This window comes from Aphelocoma coerulescens (genome assembly GCF_041296385.1).
Source record: "Aphelocoma coerulescens isolate FSJ_1873_10779 chromosome Z unlocalized genomic scaffold, UR_Acoe_1.0 ChrZ, whole genome shotgun sequence".
Lineage (NCBI taxonomy): Eukaryota > Metazoa > Chordata > Aves > Passeriformes > Corvidae > Aphelocoma > Aphelocoma coerulescens.
In genome coordinates, this window is record NW_027184085.1 from 14,518,293 (window position 1) to 14,538,214 (window position 19,922).

The 19,922-nt window shown below is 37.7% G+C and overlaps 1 protein-coding gene across 1 annotated transcript in view; it reads right to left on the reverse strand.

Moving 5' to 3' along the window:
• Positions 1 to 1,064: 1,064 nt before the first annotated feature.
• OXCT1 (3-oxoacid CoA-transferase 1) overlaps positions 1,065 to 19,922 on the reverse strand; it is an 83,833-nt gene continuing 64,975 nt past the window's right edge. The window contains exons 14-17 of the mRNA XM_069000793.1: positions 18,267 to 18,356; positions 13,351 to 13,431; positions 11,366 to 11,467; positions 1,065 to 4,860 (exon numbers count right to left, since the gene is read on the reverse strand). Coding sequence (XP_068856894.1) covers positions 4,825 to 4,860; positions 11,366 to 11,467; positions 13,351 to 13,431; positions 18,267 to 18,356 — 309 coding nt within the window. The 3' untranslated portion in view covers positions 1,065 to 4,824. The remainder of the gene's footprint in view (positions 4,861 to 11,365; positions 11,468 to 13,350; positions 13,432 to 18,266; positions 18,357 to 19,922) is intronic.

The following is a 19,922-nucleotide window of genomic DNA, read 5'->3' on the forward strand; positions in this document are numbered from 1 at the left end:
CCAGCTCCTGTGATCCCCAGCCTCCTCACTGGTGGGGTGGGATGGGGAGCAGAAAAGGCCTTGGCTCTGTGCAAGCACTGATCAGGATAAGGAACACATCTCTGTGTTATCAACCCTGTGTTCAGCACAAATGCAAAACACAGCCCCATACCAGCTACTGTGAATTAACTCTACCCAAGCCCAAACCAGCACCATAGGCAGCAACAGAAGACACACAAGGGACCACAAAACTCAGATATGCCTGCAACCAGCTTTCTTCTCTTGTCAGAGGAAAATGTAACCTTCCACATTTGTATGAGTGGATTTTAGAAATGCAAGGCTGCTGTATTATCTCAGTGGGTTTGACACTTACCTTGTAGACCCCTTTGTAGGGGTGTTGGATTTTGACCACACATATAAATTACTGAAGAGTTTCATTTCAGAACAAAACATCAGGAGTTTTTTTAATGACTCTAAACATTTTTTTTTTTCACATTTATCAACCTGCTTTCTGATGATACTGAAGAGAAAATGATTCTATGACACATTTATGCATGACCTTATGACAGGTATGGAAGGACGACCCCACTACACAGAGACATTTTCATCCCTTTGCAATCATCTACTTTATCATTCAGTAGGTGGTTAATGGAATTTGTCTTCATGTGTCATCTACTACAATTTTCAGAGTGCAGCCACATGCTAACATCAATGATTAACATCTCAAATGTGATCAGTTCTACAGCAGTTTTAATCAAAAGGTAAAAAATCACTTCTCTAAGGACTACATATGCAGTCCATTATTTAACTTGATTGAAAAAACAAGTCATTTCAAAAATGAATGTGATAATTATGTTTGGGATTGACCCAACAGAGACATCAGTGAGAAGAGAGAACATGTAGAATCCAGCTGTTAACTGATTTTCGAGCATCATTATTTCTGTTTATCAAACCCATCCACATTCAGACAAGACCCTGAGGTTTTGTCGTGTGCTGAGGTGTGACATGCTGATGTGAACACAAACTAAACTTCTACTTGTCCTAAAAGCAGAACACCACAAAAAATGATAACAATAGACAAAACCTGCAATTTTGAATTTTTACTTTATTGATTGTTTTGCAGATACATTAAAGGACTTTGATGTTTAGTTTGCAGAGTTTACAGTACAACTACATTTTCTATATTTTTTTCTTTTTTCAGGGACAAAAAAGTCAATAAAATATAAAGTGAAGTCCAATATGATAATATAGTAGAATTATCATCTTCTTCAGGACAAAGTGTATCAACTGTCCTTGTCTTGTGAAGTGCTGTTAAGCAGGGAGTAATTTCAGTCCCAGTAATATTCAGTCCCTGCAATACCAACTATTGCAACTACTGCTCAGAGTATACCTTACCTATGAACCGCACCTGTGTCTACAGAGAGGGAAATACTTAGGAGTGCTTTAGTTTTTATTCCTGCTTAACAAATGAATTTAAAAAGTGGATTCAAAGCTTGTTGCAATTAGCTTGTGCGGACTCGTGACATTTTCATAACAATACCAGTATTTTACCACAATCTTTTGTCCTCAAGATAAAAAAATTCACATGTGACATACATATCTTGTCTCCTGTTGCTACAGCATCATTGCTGTATATGGAGAGAGCCTGTTCTCCTTTTATCCCCAGTTTTCAGCACCATGTACTTTTGCTCTCTTGCACTAACACTGACACAAATAAGACACAGAACTTGAATGTATAGCACGTATGACAATCTTCAAATACTCTTCCACACTCTTGATCAAGTGTGATCCCCAAGTTGAAGAGAAACAAATAACCTCTTGCACAGACCTTAGCTTCTTATTCCTCACAACATCCCTGTGAGGTAGGAAGAAAAACATCCCCTTTTCCAGCAACAGGAGACAAGGCAGAAAACACAGCTGTCGTTTCACAAGGCAGTAAGTGGAGAACCAGAAAAGCTGGAAATCAGGAGTTCTTGGGTCCTAATTCTTTGATTCAGAAACCAAGGTGCTAAACTCCCGGACATTACCAGGTCATTAGTCTTTTTATAGCCATGTGTTAATGACAACAATGGCTTCTGTGCGTGTGCCAGCAAAGTGAACTTCTATGGCAGAAGCAGTGTACACCTGATCCTGCCCTCAGACACTTCTCCTGTACTTCATAGATGTGTAAATGTTCACTGTAATTAACTAATCAGCCCTATAACTAATGTAGCATAGGTAATTGCAATACATCAACATCCTAATTTATAGATTTCTTTAAGACTTGCCATCTATTTAAATGCTTGTGTTCTTTGGTCTTTCTGTTCTGTTTTTGTGGGTTTATTTTTCCTCTGGATAAGTTAATAGTAACTGCCTTCCCCTGTATAATAGTTTCTATAATCCTCCCCTAAACCCAGCATTCATTTTGGGTACTGTCTACAAGAGTTTTGAGTGAAGATGAACAAAACACCTTCAGTGACTACACCCATCCCCTCAGAGTACCTCTTCACCCATCTCTGGCCCTGAGGGCAGAGACAGGCACCTTTTGCTGTGTACAGCACCACAAGAATTAGAATTGTCACTGAAGAGTCTCCATGCATTAGGGGAGAGGCCTCTGGGCTGCTCTATCCAAAAGTGAAACTGTTTACAGTGAGCTAAAAGAGTCAGGTTTTATTATATGCATATTTTTAATCTGCAAAACCTCTGTGAGCAGAACTTGAACCACCTCCACAGCAATAAAAATGGCCAAACAACTTGTGAGGAATCAGCAAGTAACACAGGGAATACACCTAAATAGCCTAAATAGAGCAAACATGTTAAGACTAACATGCTGTGTTAAGATGTATTAGAGCACTATGATAATGTAGTTTCAAGTCTTCGATGCAAATTACCTATCAACCAAATCACTTGTATATGATAATCATGAAATTAGCACTGGTCTTTGTACAACACATTTCTTTCCCATGGGCTCAGCATCAGGTCTTGCCTACGGATTCAGGCTACACAATGGCCTACCACCCATTAGCAGCCACAAGTTCAAGTCACAGCTTAGTCTTATGGGAATACTTTTGTACTGGCATAACGGTGTTTACAAAGGCATTTTGTTTATTTCTTTCTGAGATGAAGGGTAGCCTGTTGTGGTATAGAGAAGAGATTAACAAAGAATTGTTTAGGGTAAGTGCAACTATACAAAATAATACCTCAAATCAAAGCAGTTTTACTGCTGTAAAACCCACATGTGGATCAAGACAAATTTTGTAACTCTTCCGCGAAGGAGAAGCATTTCTTATTTTAGAATGGAAAAATTCTGTACAAAGGCTAGTACAAGAGCTAAACATTGTATGGTTTTTTTATCTGGCTCCCCAAGAAATGTGTTACATTCCTTCCACAACACACACTGACTATGGTGAATCCCTTATTCACTTAGTATTAGAAGATCTTTCTATGTCATGTGCTTAACATGCTTATTACATGTATGATAGGCATTATGTACACTTTTTCTTGTGCATCTACATTTTACTTGTCTTTCAGTCACTTAATATGCTACAGTCCTGATGTCAAACATTATGTCAGGAATTATTTTAACTGAAGTGTTTTGTGTGCTCCTATTTATACCAATGATAGAAATGACAGAAACCATTATGTTAGAGAGAACACTGTATTTTAGTAAATGTTGATATCCAGTCAATCCATGCTCTGTATAATAAAGACACATGGTACTGATTTGGTATGTAAGATCCAAAGCTGTCATATTACCTGCTGGCAAAGGTAACAAAATATAAAAATTATTTTGTAATTAAGGGGGAAAAGAAGACGTCCATAAAAATGATTCTGAGAAAATGTCTTTTCATTTTGATTGTCTCAGGTTATCATGAAATTGGGTTCCAAACTCTTTAGATTTTGCTGATGCCTTGACTGACAAGTGGTGCATATTTCTTTTACCCTTAACCATCTGTATTCCCTTCAGAAGAATCTTAAAGGTGTTCACAACCTTCTCTTCCCCTGTTTCTTTATGCAACACTGGAAGGACAGACATGGATCCAGAAACAATATTCATTTGCCTTTGACTGGTCACTGGGGAGAAGCATTATATCTGGAGAATAAGAGCCGTTCATGTGGGAAATTGTGCAGCTACTAGCTGTCTGCATGAGGATGGATACTTTTTAATCTACCTCCTTCACACTAGCCCCGTTCTAGGTTTGTATGATTGAAATTTAAAGGGTCACAGTTGGACTTTGGGAGGCATGGGCCTCTCAATACCAACAGACACACACTGTGGAAACAGTAGATACATTTAGATCCCAGTCATTTCCACCAATTTAAACAATTTTGTTACAGACTGATGAAAAAGTTCAGGAAAAGGAACGTCTATATTCCCAATATCTCTGTACAGATACATATATTTGTTATAGACCACTCCAGAAAAGAAAAACCCACACCTTCACAGGAGAATGGACATGATAAGTGCTGTAGTTCCAGAGAAACAGATATCAGGAAACACAGAGGCAATCGTAAGTTTTGCACGGTTCTTTTCTACTTCTGTGTAAAAAAACTAGTATTTGGCAGAGAGACTACAAGGCTTTTTTTTTTCTTTTTTACAATGATCATTAACATTTTACTATAGCATGATTCAAAACTTACAGAATATATTCACCATTCCATTAAAATTGGTAATGTTATGAAAGCAGAATACAATTTAGGCTTATAGTCACAGGCTGAGTTTAACTACCTGAAAACTACTTACATAGCCCTTAAAAAAAAAAAAAAGAAAAGGGAAAAAAAAAAGTAAAATTGCAAGACAGTCATCAATTTCTTCCATTTGGAAACAAGCTTTCTTGCGTGTTAAGCCCAGTCTGTATTTCACATTTAAATCTGCCTCATTGGTATTAGTTTCGGTGAAACCTAGCAAAAAGGAGGGAAAAAACCCACAACAGTTGTCATACAGATAGTATGTAGCAGTACAACCCACCATTCACTTCCACCTGTATCAACTATGTACCATTTGTACTAGAGACCCTGCACTTATTTAAACTGCTGTATTTGCAGTATGTCAGAGATAAACACTACCACAACTAAATTTTCTGATGTAAGAATGCAGGGTATGTGTGGTGCTAGTATCCAGACCCCCAAGTTCATTTGTTTTGAGATAGGCCATTGGTGTAAGAAGCAAGCTTGGGCAGATGAACCTGTACTTGCCCCCTGCAGAGTCTTCTGTGCAGAAACAGTCAACTGAGTTTTGAAATATGCATATTAGCAGGGGATATACAACCAAAGGTATACATATATGATAAACACTCTGCAACTACTGTATATGGATACATTTGATGTAATTATTTGTTTGATGATGATATAATACAATATCAAATTTATATTTCCCATTTTTTTAAATGTCCTTCTTCCATTCACATTCAATTTGTTTAATTATGGTTTAATAATGCTAATTTTGCTTTTTTTAAAAAAACTTGCCTTTTCCCATTCACATTCATTTTTGTGTAAGGACACATTTATGTATTCTATTGTTTTAATTCACTCACTCACAAAATTCAATTAGTGATATTATATGATGTACAGCAGACCAAAAATAAAACACAGTAAGCCTATATAGGAAGCTAGATGAGGAAAGAAGGTGTAAATAGGAACAATACAGAGAAGACTTTGTAGAGCAGCAGTAGTTAACATTTGCATGAACTCTCACTCCAGGTATACACAAAACCCTGAAGAACAGGTCTCCCCAGAAGATCCAACCCTCTAATTATCTCCTGTTCCCAGCCCTATTTAAAGAGATGTCCCAGAATGAAGATCAGAAATAACTCCTGTGATCTTACTTTTTCAGGATGAAAAACAATTCCATAGATAATTTGGCTCTTAGTTGATTAATGTGCCCCATGGAAGCATCACCTACTGCATCCTCCTACCTCCTTAACCCATCTTTTTCAGTTAACGGTACTCAAGAAGCTAACTCATGAAAGAATAATATATAAGTGCCTTTTCAAGCATTAAAGCCTCTTTCTTTTAGAGGTAGAGAGCTGTATTTTCTGTACCACTTAGATTTCCATGCAATCTTTCCTCCAGCCACTATGTATCATCATTTATAACCTTATGAGAATAGCCACTGAGGAAAACTTAGTTCATGAAGAATGTGTTTACTGTATCAAATGCTAATGAAATGTTTCAGTGGATGGCAACCATTCATTGATTTTTTCAAAGTTGTGTGTGAACTAGGATAATAAATAGATGTAATAGGTACAATGCATCAGCATTCCTGGATTCACTCCAGAAATGTTTCAACATTTCAGAGTCCACGTTACCATGTGCCTCACTTTATTTGGGCCTATTTCTACCGCAGCCAGGGGTGGTTCCTTTGAAGTAAACACCGAAGGACAAAGATAGAACCACTAAAATCTGTATTCTGCAAACAATGACAAAGGCAATTACTGGAGAGATTACTGTTTTCTCTGATGTTGTAGATTTCAATACTATCAAAACATCAAGCGTTTCACATTTGATGAGCACATTACATTAAATGTGATGTCTGCGCATCTGATGCTAACAGCTGTCATTTGTGTGTACCACAATCCACTTCAGAAGGGTCTGATGCCCGTGAGTGTGATGTGCCATAATGTCTGCTTAAGATAATGGAGATGGTGAGAGCCCAGCACCACTCAGAACTGGACCCAAATGCAACTTTTGCTCCTACTAAAATGGGATTAAAGAAGCAGAAAAATGCCAGTTGTAACAAAAGGGATGGTTTGTGGTTGGAAAACAAGGAGTAAGTCTAAAATGCAGAAAGGGCCCTGAGTCCATTGCTTTAAATCCCAGTAGAGACAGTCAATCCAGTATCACCTTGTGCCAAGAGCACAGCACTTGGTAAGGGCTAAAGGGTCTTAATGAAGACTTGTATTCACAGTGCGCAGCTTCAGAGCTCCTACTTTCTCACAGTACCTCCTAAGCAACATGTTCTTAATATTGTTCAATTACAGGAAGAACATCTTATCATGGAAACTTGAAATACCTTGCTAATGTTGGACAGGTAGGTGTTCTGGGAGGAGCTGGCCTGTGCAGTCCAGTACGTGGCCTTTCAAGTGGTAAGAGAAATATGGGCTCTGGGCCTTGCTGCAATTGAAGCCTGTTGAATCTCTGATTCCCAAACACAAAATACCCTTTTCAGCTACACAAACAGCCCTATGCTTATTTCATTGAATTCCTATGTAGCAAGCATTCCTTCAGGTTCTGATTCTGAATAATGCTGAATCCTGTTAAGTTCTATTGACCTCAACAAGCATGCAACAGCAAGTTACTGTTCAAAAATTTAAAATAAGCCCCTTAAAAAAAAAAAACTAGCGTATTTGTTAAATTAATGAAAGTTGTCTGTCTCTTATTAACACCTATTGTTTAATTTCAGATAAATGCAAACCGCAATTCTAACATCAAATATATATCTGTATATGTGATACAAAAATCTCTTCTTAATGGTTTTTGTAGTAGGGGTGATTGATCAAGAAAAATCCCCACACTATTAATTTAAAAATCAACTCAGTCTTGCAAGAGCCTCAAAAGAAAATGTTCCTCATAGGAAAATGTACTTCCAGAAAATAAAATCTATATCCTGTATCATTTTGAACTCAATGGCTTGGAGACACAATTCCTTTTCAAACATACACTAGCCTTGGCAGATGCCTTTTCTATACTTCATGCTATCTTTTAAAAACATTTTGAAAAAACAAGCTCTAAAATTAAGGGGAAAAAATGTGGTGGGGATTTGTGACTTATCCTGATTATTTTTATAATTAAATACATCTGCAAAAGTACGTTCTGCCACGGTCTCATCAATGGCATAAGGCAGTACAAGCCCAAACAGATTGCCTGCCAAGGTGATCTATATGCTAGGCTACAGCAAATCTTATTTAAGCATGCGAGATAAGCCAACATTTTGTCTTCACAGTACAGCAAAATCGAGGGTGAATTGTTTATTTTTTAAATTATGCCAGTCTATGATGAAGACTGTTGACTCTAAATCGTGTTTCCTTTGACATTTTGTTGTTGCAAATGTTCTTGAGGAGATGTTTTTTCCAAGTAAGTACGCAGGCTGTGAAATGGAATTGTATAGTCAAATGTGTCTCAAATATGGCCATATAGACCATGAACTTCTCCTCTCCAAACAGGAGTAGTCTACATGGGGTGAGGCAGTTACATATAAAGATACAGCTATCTTTTAAAATCTCATTTCTAGTGAACCTAGAGAGGTATTTATTTTAGTTCAGATCATACACTGCATCTACTGAAAAAAAGCTGCTAGAAAAAGGGGTCAGCTCCTCATTTTCCCCTGATTAGTTCTGTTTCAAACCAGGAAAATATATGATCCTGCTTTTACTGTGGCAATACAGTATCACTAAAGCTCCTGTCACCGATATAAATAAACCCAAGATATCTCATTCAGTGAACATAAATAATCACAAGCACAACTGTTACTCTTGCAAGAAAGCCTGAGGCAGAGTTTTGAAATGTGGAAAAAAAGGACCAAGGATGGTGCAGTCTGAATAAATGCCTATCACTATGCTCAAATTCCTATTTTCTGAAATTCAAAACTAAGCAAAGAACCTGTAGTTGTTTGCTGTATATGAAATTCAGGCCATCAAGGGTGCAATATTACACAATGGCAACCCAGTCTTGCTGTCAAATATTTCAACAGAAGATTTGGTAAGGATTTCAGTGACAGAGGGACTGGGACACTATGGCCTGGAAACAGTCTTTACAGGATGGGGGGAAGGGAAGGGAAGGGAAGGGAAGGGAAGGGAAGGGAAGGGAAGGGAAGGGAAGGGAAGGGAAGGGAAGGGAAGGGAAGGGAAGGGAAGGGAAGGGAAGGGAAGGGAAGGGAAGGGAAGGGAAGGGAAGGGAAGGGAAGGGAAGGGAAGGGAAGGGAAGGGAAGGGAAGGGAAGGGAAGGGAAGGGAAGGGAAGGGAAGGGAAGGGAAGGGAAGGGAAGGGAAGGGAAGGGAAGGGAAGGGAAGGGAAGGGAAGGGAAGGGAAGGGAAGGGAAGGGAAGGGAAGGGAAGGGAAGGGAAGGGAAGGGAAGGGAAGGGAAGGGAAGGGAAGGGAAGGGAAGGGAAGGGAAGGGAAGGGAAGGGCTAGTGCACTTCCATGCCACAGGTTTAATAAACAAATAACTGAGATTCATGTCATGCTTTTAACCTGCAGTGCTGTAGTGATTTCAGGCACTTTTGCAAGGACCCATCAGTAGGTCAGTGACACCTGCACGTACTCTGGCAGAGGTACACACTCTGCAAACAAGCATTGCTTTGCAAGCATTTATGCAAGCCACTGCTTTCAAGGTAAGTACATGTAAATGCATAAACCAAGAAGCATCTACATTTTTCATGCCCACAGCTCATGATTTCATGCATGACTGCAGCAACAGAACAAAGCAGACTGTGCTGGAGCCTGCCTTCTGGAGAACTAGGAAATGGTTCCTGTGAAGGGTCCCTTCCTATTCTTAGAGAGACATATCCCAGGGACCCAGACAGTGCATTGTTCCAATACCTCTCATCAACTCCTAACTTCAGGCTACACTAAAGATTTGAAGTTTATATCATTCCTTTGTGACATTTCCAGGAAAGCACCAAGGAACAGTGGGTGGTGTTCATCTTTTCTTTGGACCTAATTGTCTTGTCCTATCATACCTGCTGCAGAGCTTAATCTCACAGCCCATCATTTTAACCTTATCACTTATTTCTCGGAATTTTTTGTTTGTTTCTGCTTTCACTGCCTTGAGCATAGGCAGCTGGACTTTACTTTGGGAAAAACACACTTAACTGAATATATCTGTTGGTCATCTCAACCAAAAAAACCCCAAGATGCTTTCAAACAAGTAGGTTTGGAGCAATTAAAGAGTGTCTTCAGTGTCTTCTGAAAACAGAAGTCCTTTTCTGTAGTTTACATCTATTTAAGTGCTTATTAAACAGTGCACCTTCAAATTCATCATGAAGTTACTTCTCAATTAAATACAAAAGAACAAAACAAAGTCACTGACTGCAATAGATACAAACCTAAAAAGTTCATTTTTATGTTTTAGTTCTGGATGCTAGCTGCTTGACAGGCAGATCAGCCCAAGAAAAAGAAGTCTTGACATTACCAAAGTTTTAAAAATTTGGTAATTTTTTCAAAGATCAAAGTCAGAAGCTGAATCAATCATTTCATTTCCACACAGAACTGCTGTATAAGGAAGGTTGCTTCCACTTTAAATTAAAATATAATAATGACTTCCCTAAAATATTACATGGAAAATTAGTAACCTAGCAAAGCGATTCTGTAGCAGCTTCCTGCACTTTGCAGTTGCAGGCCACTAGTCTTTAATCCAAAATCTTTTTCTCAGATAATTAAAAGTATTTTCAGCAGTGAAAGATCTTAATTTAAAATATCCAAGAAGAAACGTACACAGTCATATTTAGTTATCAGAAATGCTCTATTATGGGCACAAGAAATAAACTAAATTTCACAGGTTCATTGCTCAGGAAGTTTCTACCAAGAATATGCTCAAAGCCTTAATAAAAAACCCTTGCACATACTAAATGCTCTGCAGTTTGTGAATTAGGTGCCATAGCCATGCCATGAACTCTGCAAACAGGAGTATTTTACTTCACTACTATATATTCCTGAACTACTTTTACAGCATGGTTTGTACACTGTCATACTTGCTGCCCTTGCCAAAGGAGGGCTGAACTGCCCCAAAAGACTTCACAACACAGAAGAAAAGATTTTGTAATGTTCATGTAGGGACAGGCCATGAAGAAACTATATTATCAACCACTCATGCATTCAGTTACACTCTAGAGTGCTACAGCTTTCCATTAATAAGCCAGTTTTGTGTTTGCATTAAGTGAGACTTAAGAATGAATGTGAATGTCAAAAGGCAGGGGCTTTCTAGATCAATGAAGAGCAGAAATTCCATTCGGACAAGGCAGTCTTAGAGCAGTTCACTGATTGGCACTACTAACACAGAGGGGACAACAGTACTCACTCCTGTCAATAAGATTCACAACTTCACCTAAAGATAGCATGGAAACTTAGCTACAGAGAGTTAGGTAAACTTATATAGTGAAAAAAGTTACATATTTTTCCATCTCTCAGAGATTAATCAGCTCCCATCTTCAAAGCACAGAAGTTTACTTTTCACTTGTCTTTTTACTCTTGTCATTTCTCCATCTCTCCTGGTCTTTCTAGCTTCTGATGCTTCCAACACCATCACACTATATTAGCTGCAAATTATCTTTCATTGTAAATCCCACAGCTAATCTATTCAGTCCTCACCTATAAAGACGAAACTTACTTCAACTACCAGTCTTCATGTGGTAAGTATTTGTGGAGAATATTTGTTCTGACTCCAAACTGTACTGGTTTGTAAAACTACTTACTGCGAAGTCACAGCCAGTGCTTTTCTTGATATCATCTACGGTCAGTCCTTCCCAGATTTCTATGAGGGTCAATCCCTTCTTCTTGTCCACATCAAACACTGCCTATTAAGTTCAAAAAGCACATAATTATTTTTTTATTAATAAAGGAGAAAATGAGGGTGTAAATGCAGTAACATTGTACAAAATGGTCTGCTGAAGTAGATAGCATTCCTTCAGTAACAAAAGACGCCACTTTCCGCTTTCATGACTGACCGATAAAGATTTGTGCTACATTTATTTGTACCAAGAAAAAGAATCTAGACTGTGTTAGAATATCTAGAATCTAGTATGTGTTAGTTTTCTGAGTAAAAAGAACAGCTATTCATCACTGCAGGAAATGAGGACCATGCCTGCTGCTCTGGTGAGAATGGGAAGCTCAAAGGAAAGGGCTGACATGCTCTTTGCTGCAAGACAATGTCCACCAAGAGACTAAAAAGAAACAAGGGAAGAGAATGTCTCCATCATTCTTTTATTTCAAGGCCAGCAGTGAGACCTTTGTCTGACTATAAGTTTCTCCAACAGCTACTGCACACCCAATGCAAATGCTAGAATTTTCAGAAGCTAGGACTGAAAGACAAGATTTTCTGCAGCATTTTTAAAAGAAAGCCTGAGAGGAAGAGGCTGAAGGAGCAAAGGGTGTTCTGTCTGATGTCTTCATAAGATATGTGCTCCACTTCTGAGACCTGCAAGTGCATCAAATAAAAACACCTGTAAAACAATGTGCACTTTAATAGTGCCTACCAGAGGGAGATACACAGGTTGCACACTAGTTGCCAAGGAAACCGTAAGGTCTAAAGTAATTTTCCTTAAAAATAAAAGTTTAGTAGCAAAAGATCAGTGAAGCTTGAACTTGAAATGAAAGTGAAGTCTTAAGCTCATCACAGAAGTATACTGAAGTCTACCTGTCCTCTGGGCACATGAAACTGCTTTTTATGGGACTGAAAAAGGACAGCTTCTCTAAGTCTTAAAAGAGAAGCTGGGCATAAAGAACATACACACCAAGATGCTAGTGTGGAAAAGAATTTGCAACACTATTCAAATGTTGTTGTACATTTGTGTCATTTCCTGATAAAGCCACAAGATCTGGTAATTGATGAATATTACAGATATTTCTAAAACTTCCACATTTTAATATATTTTTCCTTAATTTGTGAAGAAAAATCCTTTAGATGTAGCGATATCCCACCATGAGAAAGCAAATTCTACATCAGCACCCTTGATGCATTCTATTTGGCATGATGGATGGCTCACAAAGGGACTACTCTAAGTCCTTAAAAATGTAGACACTGATAATAAAAGGAGTATGATTACAGCAAGAAACCTTAAGTCACTTATCCTTTGCTTAAAAGATCCACTAATGTACTTTGAGCAGCAGCAGAGTCAGATGCTCATATGTACTTCTACTGGAGAATAAATTGCTTCACAAATGGAATCAAGTAAGGACAAGAGAACTGAAGCTATGCTACAGCCACAGGTTTCTCTGAAACCTGTATACATGAAAGAAGATGCCAATTGTCCAAACTATAGGTGCTCTGCTGGGAAAAAAAACAAAAGGACAAAAACAAACAAAAAAACCCTTCCAAAACCAAACAACAATGCCCCTTTGCCTCCCAAGCTGTGATTACAGCTGCATTCAAAAATTTGCATCTCACAGTAAATTTTCAGAAATACTTTGGGAAAAATAAGGAGATACACACTCTTCATGCCTGTCATATGAGGCATCTTTGTTCTGAAGGAATCTAAGGGTACAGTTCAGTATGCTAGATGGCAAAGCTTTAAAAGGAAAAATACGAGCCCCAAGACCTCTGGACCTGAACTCCAAGGCCATCTTTCCCCTTCAGTGGCAACAGATGCTGAATATATTCTTCATTTTTTACTAAGATTTGCTACTGTTATTAGGGATAGAGGAGGAAATTATTAATAAGGAGTCAAGAAAAGTACTTTACCTTCTCTGTAATGATGCGGTCAACACATTGTTTCCCAGTAAGTGGCAAACTGCATTTTTCCAGGATTTTATGGACATTGCCCTGTGTTTAACAATATGCAAACATCAGTTTTTAAAAAACTCAAACATGCTCATGGAAATCACAACTGTAGCCATTCAGTGTTATTTAAACATTCAGTGTGCTCAGAACACTCTTCAAACTCACTTCTATGGCAGACTAGTAACAATTTTACTGTACTACTGAGTGGACTCCTGAGTTTAAAAGTTCTGCACACTGCTTCTTAATAATCTGCCCTTCCTGCTACAATGTGAGGTCAAGAGATACATGGAACCTCAATAATGACACATGAAGGACAAAAATTAGGAAACAACATTATGGACAACGTATTTCCCTGTCTTATCCTTTATCACAAATCGTATGTGCAGGATCAGCCATACACAGAGGAAGTTCAAATCCCCGGAGTTCAAGTGCACATTCATACTCTCAAAACAGTAAATTCAGTTTATTTACCCCCACTGAATTCCCATTCCCACTTTGTCTCTGGGAAAGTCCTTGTCTTTTTTTCCTTTCATTTTTTAAAAATGCAAAAAGAGTTCACAAATGGCTCTAGATCACACTTAGTTAATGTAGGCTGCAAGAGCTCTGAATGGATATAAGGCAAATGGATCATTACATTTTTTGGTCAGTATTTTTAAGTGTTTCACAGAAGTAGCATTAAGTGCACTTTTCTCCCCTTACCCTATGCTTTTATTTTTTTGTCTAATTATCAATTTTTGGTTATGCATTTCAAATTTCTCTGAGTATAATATGTCTCATTTAACCATCTGGATGCAATACTTACGTAATTTAGAATCATCAGTTTACCTTAAGGCTTAATCAGGAGCCATCTCACAGCCTGTTTGACTCCTGCATGATAATAAAATGAGCAATCCATGTGCTTTTGAATTTGTCTTTCTCTGTGAGGAACTATTTCTTCATTCTAGTTACTTTCAATTGATCTACTTATATCCTGTCCATCTTGAGAATGTCCTTGTGCAATTTGCCTAAGAGACAAGATTAATCTGTGCTATTTATAATATCTTCAGTAACATATCAGATATACTTTTCAGCTCTGTGAAATTAAGTGTCTCTTCCTGGTACCTAATTGAGATTGAAATGCATGGACTTGCAGAGGTGACAGACTGAATGGCTTCTGTAACCCTGAGAACTGATACATTTGAGCTTCTTAACACTTGAGCTGAAGATTATTGTATTACCAGTTAGCCTTAAAGATGTAATGCATTTCCTGATCTTTTCAAAGGTTGGACTCTATGATCTTAGAGGTCTTTTTCAACCTAAATGATTCTGTAACTTTTGGAAGAAATCTGTCAGGACACTATAAGAAGAGCAATTTAAATGGAACTGCATGATTTTTGCCATCTGAATTCATTCAGATTTATATATTTGTTCAGCTAAAGGAAAAGACTATTGTGTAGATACATAAAACCTTAGGTGTTCCAGTCTGCTTTAAATAAAAAATTCTGTTGTTGAAGAACAAAAATGTTCTTAGTCTTCCACAACATATTAAAATCAGAACTTTTCACAGTATGAGAAAGGAGTTTTCAATTCAGTGCTCCATGTTTCAGTCATGCCCAAATCAAGTGCTTAAAACCAGTCTCCATTCTATTTTGCTGAACAATGTAGACAACTCATTTCACAACATGGAACAATTACTAGCCATTACTTTGCCATGTTTTGCAAAAAATGTCAATGATGGTATGGGGGTAAGAACTTGACTTCTAATTCTCTTAGACAGTATTTAGCAAATTAGACACAGATGCACAGGGACTGTTTAGACATTAAACAACAAGCTTATATTCTATTACTCTTTTCTTCATGGCTATAAAAGAAGAGGTAATTTATCAAAAAATACACTAAGAAAAACTAATGAATTTGACTTAAGGTCCATTTGCCAAGTGTCTCACAGTGGCCTAAGCATATGGAACAAAAATTGAAATACCCTTCTGCAGATATGCCCTCTTGGTTCCGGATACGATGTAATTAACAGATTTTCTGTGCAGAGACTGCTTCCAGGCAGTGGTATTTAACTGTCATTGATGAACTCAGTCTCATAAAATAGTTTAGTCCCTTTTATATAGATTTAATTCCTTGAAATTTTGCATCATTCTGCTATCATCCACAACTTCATTAGCTGGCTGTGGAAAGTGTTTCTTCCTGTTTCAATTAATTTCAGTTAGTTATCCCTATTTTGTTTATAAGGCAGTGGCAATTCTGCATCTACCTTCTCCATTCCCTCTTTATTTTGTATACTGCGTTACCCTTCCTCAATAGCATTTCTTAAGCTGAAGACTCTTCTACAAAGCTGATTTCATGTTGTCTCATCTATCTTCTGTACATTATTGTTTTCATTACATATAAAAAATTAAGTAATTAGAAGTGTCATTAACTTGGGACTGAGCATATTTGTTTGTATTTGTAACATACTGCAGATCAGAGTTTTAAAAGAGTAAAATTGCTTGAGCATTTACTTGAGTGGTAAGACAAGTTACTAGTTCCACCATCATAATATAGTGTAAATTATATTCTGCCTGTGCTGCAAGGACCCAGCCTATTTCTATGTTTAAAAAGTGCTATATGTGTCCTGAAAGGAGAAGGGCTATTAAACTCTTAGAAAACTTACTTTAATGTTTAACAAGCCATCATTGTTATTAAAAAAGCAAACAACCAAACTTGAAAAGGATTAGAAGATCCTTCTCAAGATCATGTATCAAACAAAACTAGCATAAGAACTACCTATTGCAGGACCTCTTGAACACGCCCACTGAAGGCACTGCCTATATCCCATGTCTGCCACTGTATTTCCATTCATCAAATCTTGACTGCTGCTGATTTACAGGAAACTTTCATGTCTGATGGTAGATTTCTTATTTATTTGGAGAACAAGATTACAAAAACATCCCTTTACTAAAGAGACAGTAAACACAACAGACTGTCTCAGTACATGCTGACATTTTTTTCACTCAGTAGCATACACAGGGCTTTGAGCAGGACGAAGGATTGCTCCTCTGATGCGGAGATTCATATGCAGTAAGTTTTTGAGAAAGTATTTAGTGTAAAGAATTAAAAAGCCATAAATAGAAAATCAGCTCTGTGAGAAGCAGTCAGCCCCAAACAAAAGGCTTCTGACTTTCAGAATTGGCCTCATGGGTGCTATATTTACTTGTCTACTAATTAAAAAAAAAAAAAAAAAAGGAAAAAAGGAAGAGCACCTGAAAACTCTAACAGCAGTATTGATCTCTAAATACTAGATATATATATATTTCATCATCTTCACATTTGAGCAAGCAAGAAGCATTGATATGAAGACCCCAGAAAGAAGCTAGGTAAGAGGAAAAATTGCCATTTAAAAATAAGAATAAAATAAAAATGATGCATACTGTTTAATTTGACAGTGCCTTCTCACAAAAGCAGAAGAAATAATTTATGAAAACCTGTAACTGGCTCTCCAGAAGTGCACGCCAGGCACACCATGCACAGAAGTGCCCAAAGTAGGTATACGTATGCCAAAATAAATAATTCTATGCCTGACCTGTTCCTAACAGTGAACCTATCTCTGTTTTCGTTCTTTTCCTGTTCCAGTACTCCTACAGACAAAACAAAAACAACCCAGCAAACAATTTCCAAACACTGTTTTGGAAAAATATTTTAGCAATAGTACCTTTAAGAGAAAAACTGGTTTGAATCACTTTATTGAGTGTGGACTCTAAGACTTAACCAAATTCCACAGTAAGTAGACATTTAGCATAAATATTTATTCAGATCACATTATTACCTGAAGTGTGTGTCTGAGCAAACAGATAACTACATATATTACTGCAGTTTTTGGGAGGCTGTGTGAGAGTGATGCAAGTCATAACGACAAATTTGTTTTATACTCTCATTTACTTATTTATGCGTATGAACATGAAAACTATTGGGTTAAACTCAGCCCTGTTACTCAAAATGTGCCCCTTAAGATCACAGTTTAGTAGAAATTGTGAAACTACTACATTATTCAATTCTTTTTTATTTTCAAGTGAAAATTAATTATTCAAATCTCATTAAAAACACACACAACTGTTAATATATTTACTCTCATATTTCCATATTTACTATAGCTTACTACACAAATTCTGACAAGAGATATTATTTTGAACAATACAAAACTAATCCTTGTTGCAGACATGTAACAAATTTGGAATAACAGAAACAAAAAAAATTAAACAAAAAGTAAATTTTTAAACATTTAGGATAGAGATTTTTCTCCTTCAGTAAATTTTTTCTCCTGTGTTAGAAGTTTCAAATGAAAAGTTTCCTATGATCTTTTGGGGGGGATTTATATCTATAGCATATACCTTTATCACTACCCCCTCAAAGAAGTCTCTAGATTAACCACTTACACATAATGATGTAAGGTAGCCTGCATCTCATCATGCCAAAAATATATTCTATTAAGCTGTCAGTACCAATTTGACTGGCAATTTCAAAGGTAAATAACTTTCCATCATAACAAGTATTTGACTGTGGGAAACCTAATTTTTCAAATTATTCTGAGAAAAAGAGAAGAGTAGCATCTACTGTATGTAGCTTTGGCAATGGCTACCCCCATTAAATTTGCATGAAGTAGCTAAAAAAATGTGTGCAGCTTTTAAACATCAAGTTAATATTTCATTTTTTTTCCCATGGAGAATGATTCACTTACAAGAGGAAAGGAACCATACTAACCTAGCCTCCAGTTGCACCACCATAATAAATAACAGCAAAACTGTCAAATCCTCAGAAAGTAGCAGAATGAAAAAGTCCTTTTTTTCCTGTTTACTTCCTTTTTTTTGGTGCAGCAAAAATCACTAATTTAGAAAGAAGTGGCAGAGCCTTACCTTCGCTGAGTGCTCCATGGTGACAACCACTTTGGTCTGTGCGCTGGATACCAGGTCCATGGCACCCCCCATTCCTTTCACCATCTTACCCTAAAATTAAAATTTTAATGGAAATGTAATACTATTTATTATTATTATTATTTTAAAAAAAAGAAGATAATATTGTGGCTGCAAGTGGCAGCACAAGATAGTCACCTTTTCCTGCATGAACACCCACCTATTTCATAACCACAGTAGTCAAACACCAACAGAGTGAAAGGAGCTGTCTCACTCTAGGCTCTATATGACGAAAATAGGAGAAGAATGATGAGTAGAATAAGGAGATCCACTGCCATGGCTGGTGCCCTGGGGTGTAACCTAAATATGAGTAGTATCCTCGGCTTAGTGGAAGCACTGACGTTGAGGAGCAATGAATTTAGTTCCAATGATTCTGTCACTTGAAAAGCAAAGTGTACATCTTCCTGTTGATGGAGATGTCATTACTTCCTCAAAAGAAATCCCTACTTATGAAATGCAACAACAAGAACATCTGAGCACTGCACATCCACCTGACAGTTTAGAAAGTCTCTTGCCACTTTAGAAAGCCATGCCTTGAAACACTATATCAGCACAAACCGATTGTTTTTGTTCTATTCTAGATGTCTGTAGAGGTCATTTCAGATTACGAGCAAATATATAAATGTGCCTCAGTACTCACTTCTGTTTGTCCCTCAAACCAAGCAGTGTTTTCAGCCTCTGGACTCATTCCTCTCTCAAAGTGTGTTAGAATTGCATGTGTTATCACAGCAGGTGTCTTATGGCTTGGTGTTCAGCTACCTCTATTTTCAATTTCCAAAATGCTATGGCATTCAACCCTGCCTGCTTCCATCACCTAAAACTGGATACATCTGATCTTGGAAGGGAAAGAGATCCAGACACAACACACTACTGACAGGAAATGATTAAAAGTACAAAGTTCTATGAGTATGAGCAGAGCAATTGTTTTTGAACAAGCACTAGACCCCAATAATCAAAGATGGCAACAATCTCACATACCAATCCAGAGTTGCTGAGGAGGAAAGAAAGGGGAGTGGAACATCTGTATGATAGGAGAGGCTAGTAGGAAATGTGACACAAGGAGAGCAATGAGGATGGTGAAGGGCCTTGAGGGGAAGCCATATGAGGAGTGGCTGTGGTCAGGTCAGCCTGGGGAAGAGGAGACTGAGGGGAGACCTCATTGCCGTTACAATTTCCTCAAGAGGGGAAGAGGAGAGGCAGACACTGATCTTTGTGGTGATCAGTGACAGGACCCGAGGCCATGGCCTGAAGTTGTGTCAGGGGAGGTTTAGGTTGGATATCAGAAAGGGTTCTTCACCCAGAGGGTGGTTGGGCACTGGAACAGGGTCCTGAGGGCAGTGATCACAACACCAGCCTGACAGAGCTCAAGAAGCATTTGCACAATGCTCTCAGGCATATGGTGTGAGACTCTTGGGGACGGTGCTGTGCAGGGCCAGGAGTTGGACTTTGATGATCCTTGTGGGTCCCTTCAAACTGAGAATATTCTGATTCTGTGATTCTGTCAATTTTACAGATTAAAATAAATTAATTTCTGTCTCAAATGGTTTCCATTTGCTTTTGACAGGTTATATGGACAGTAATATACCATATACTGTTATG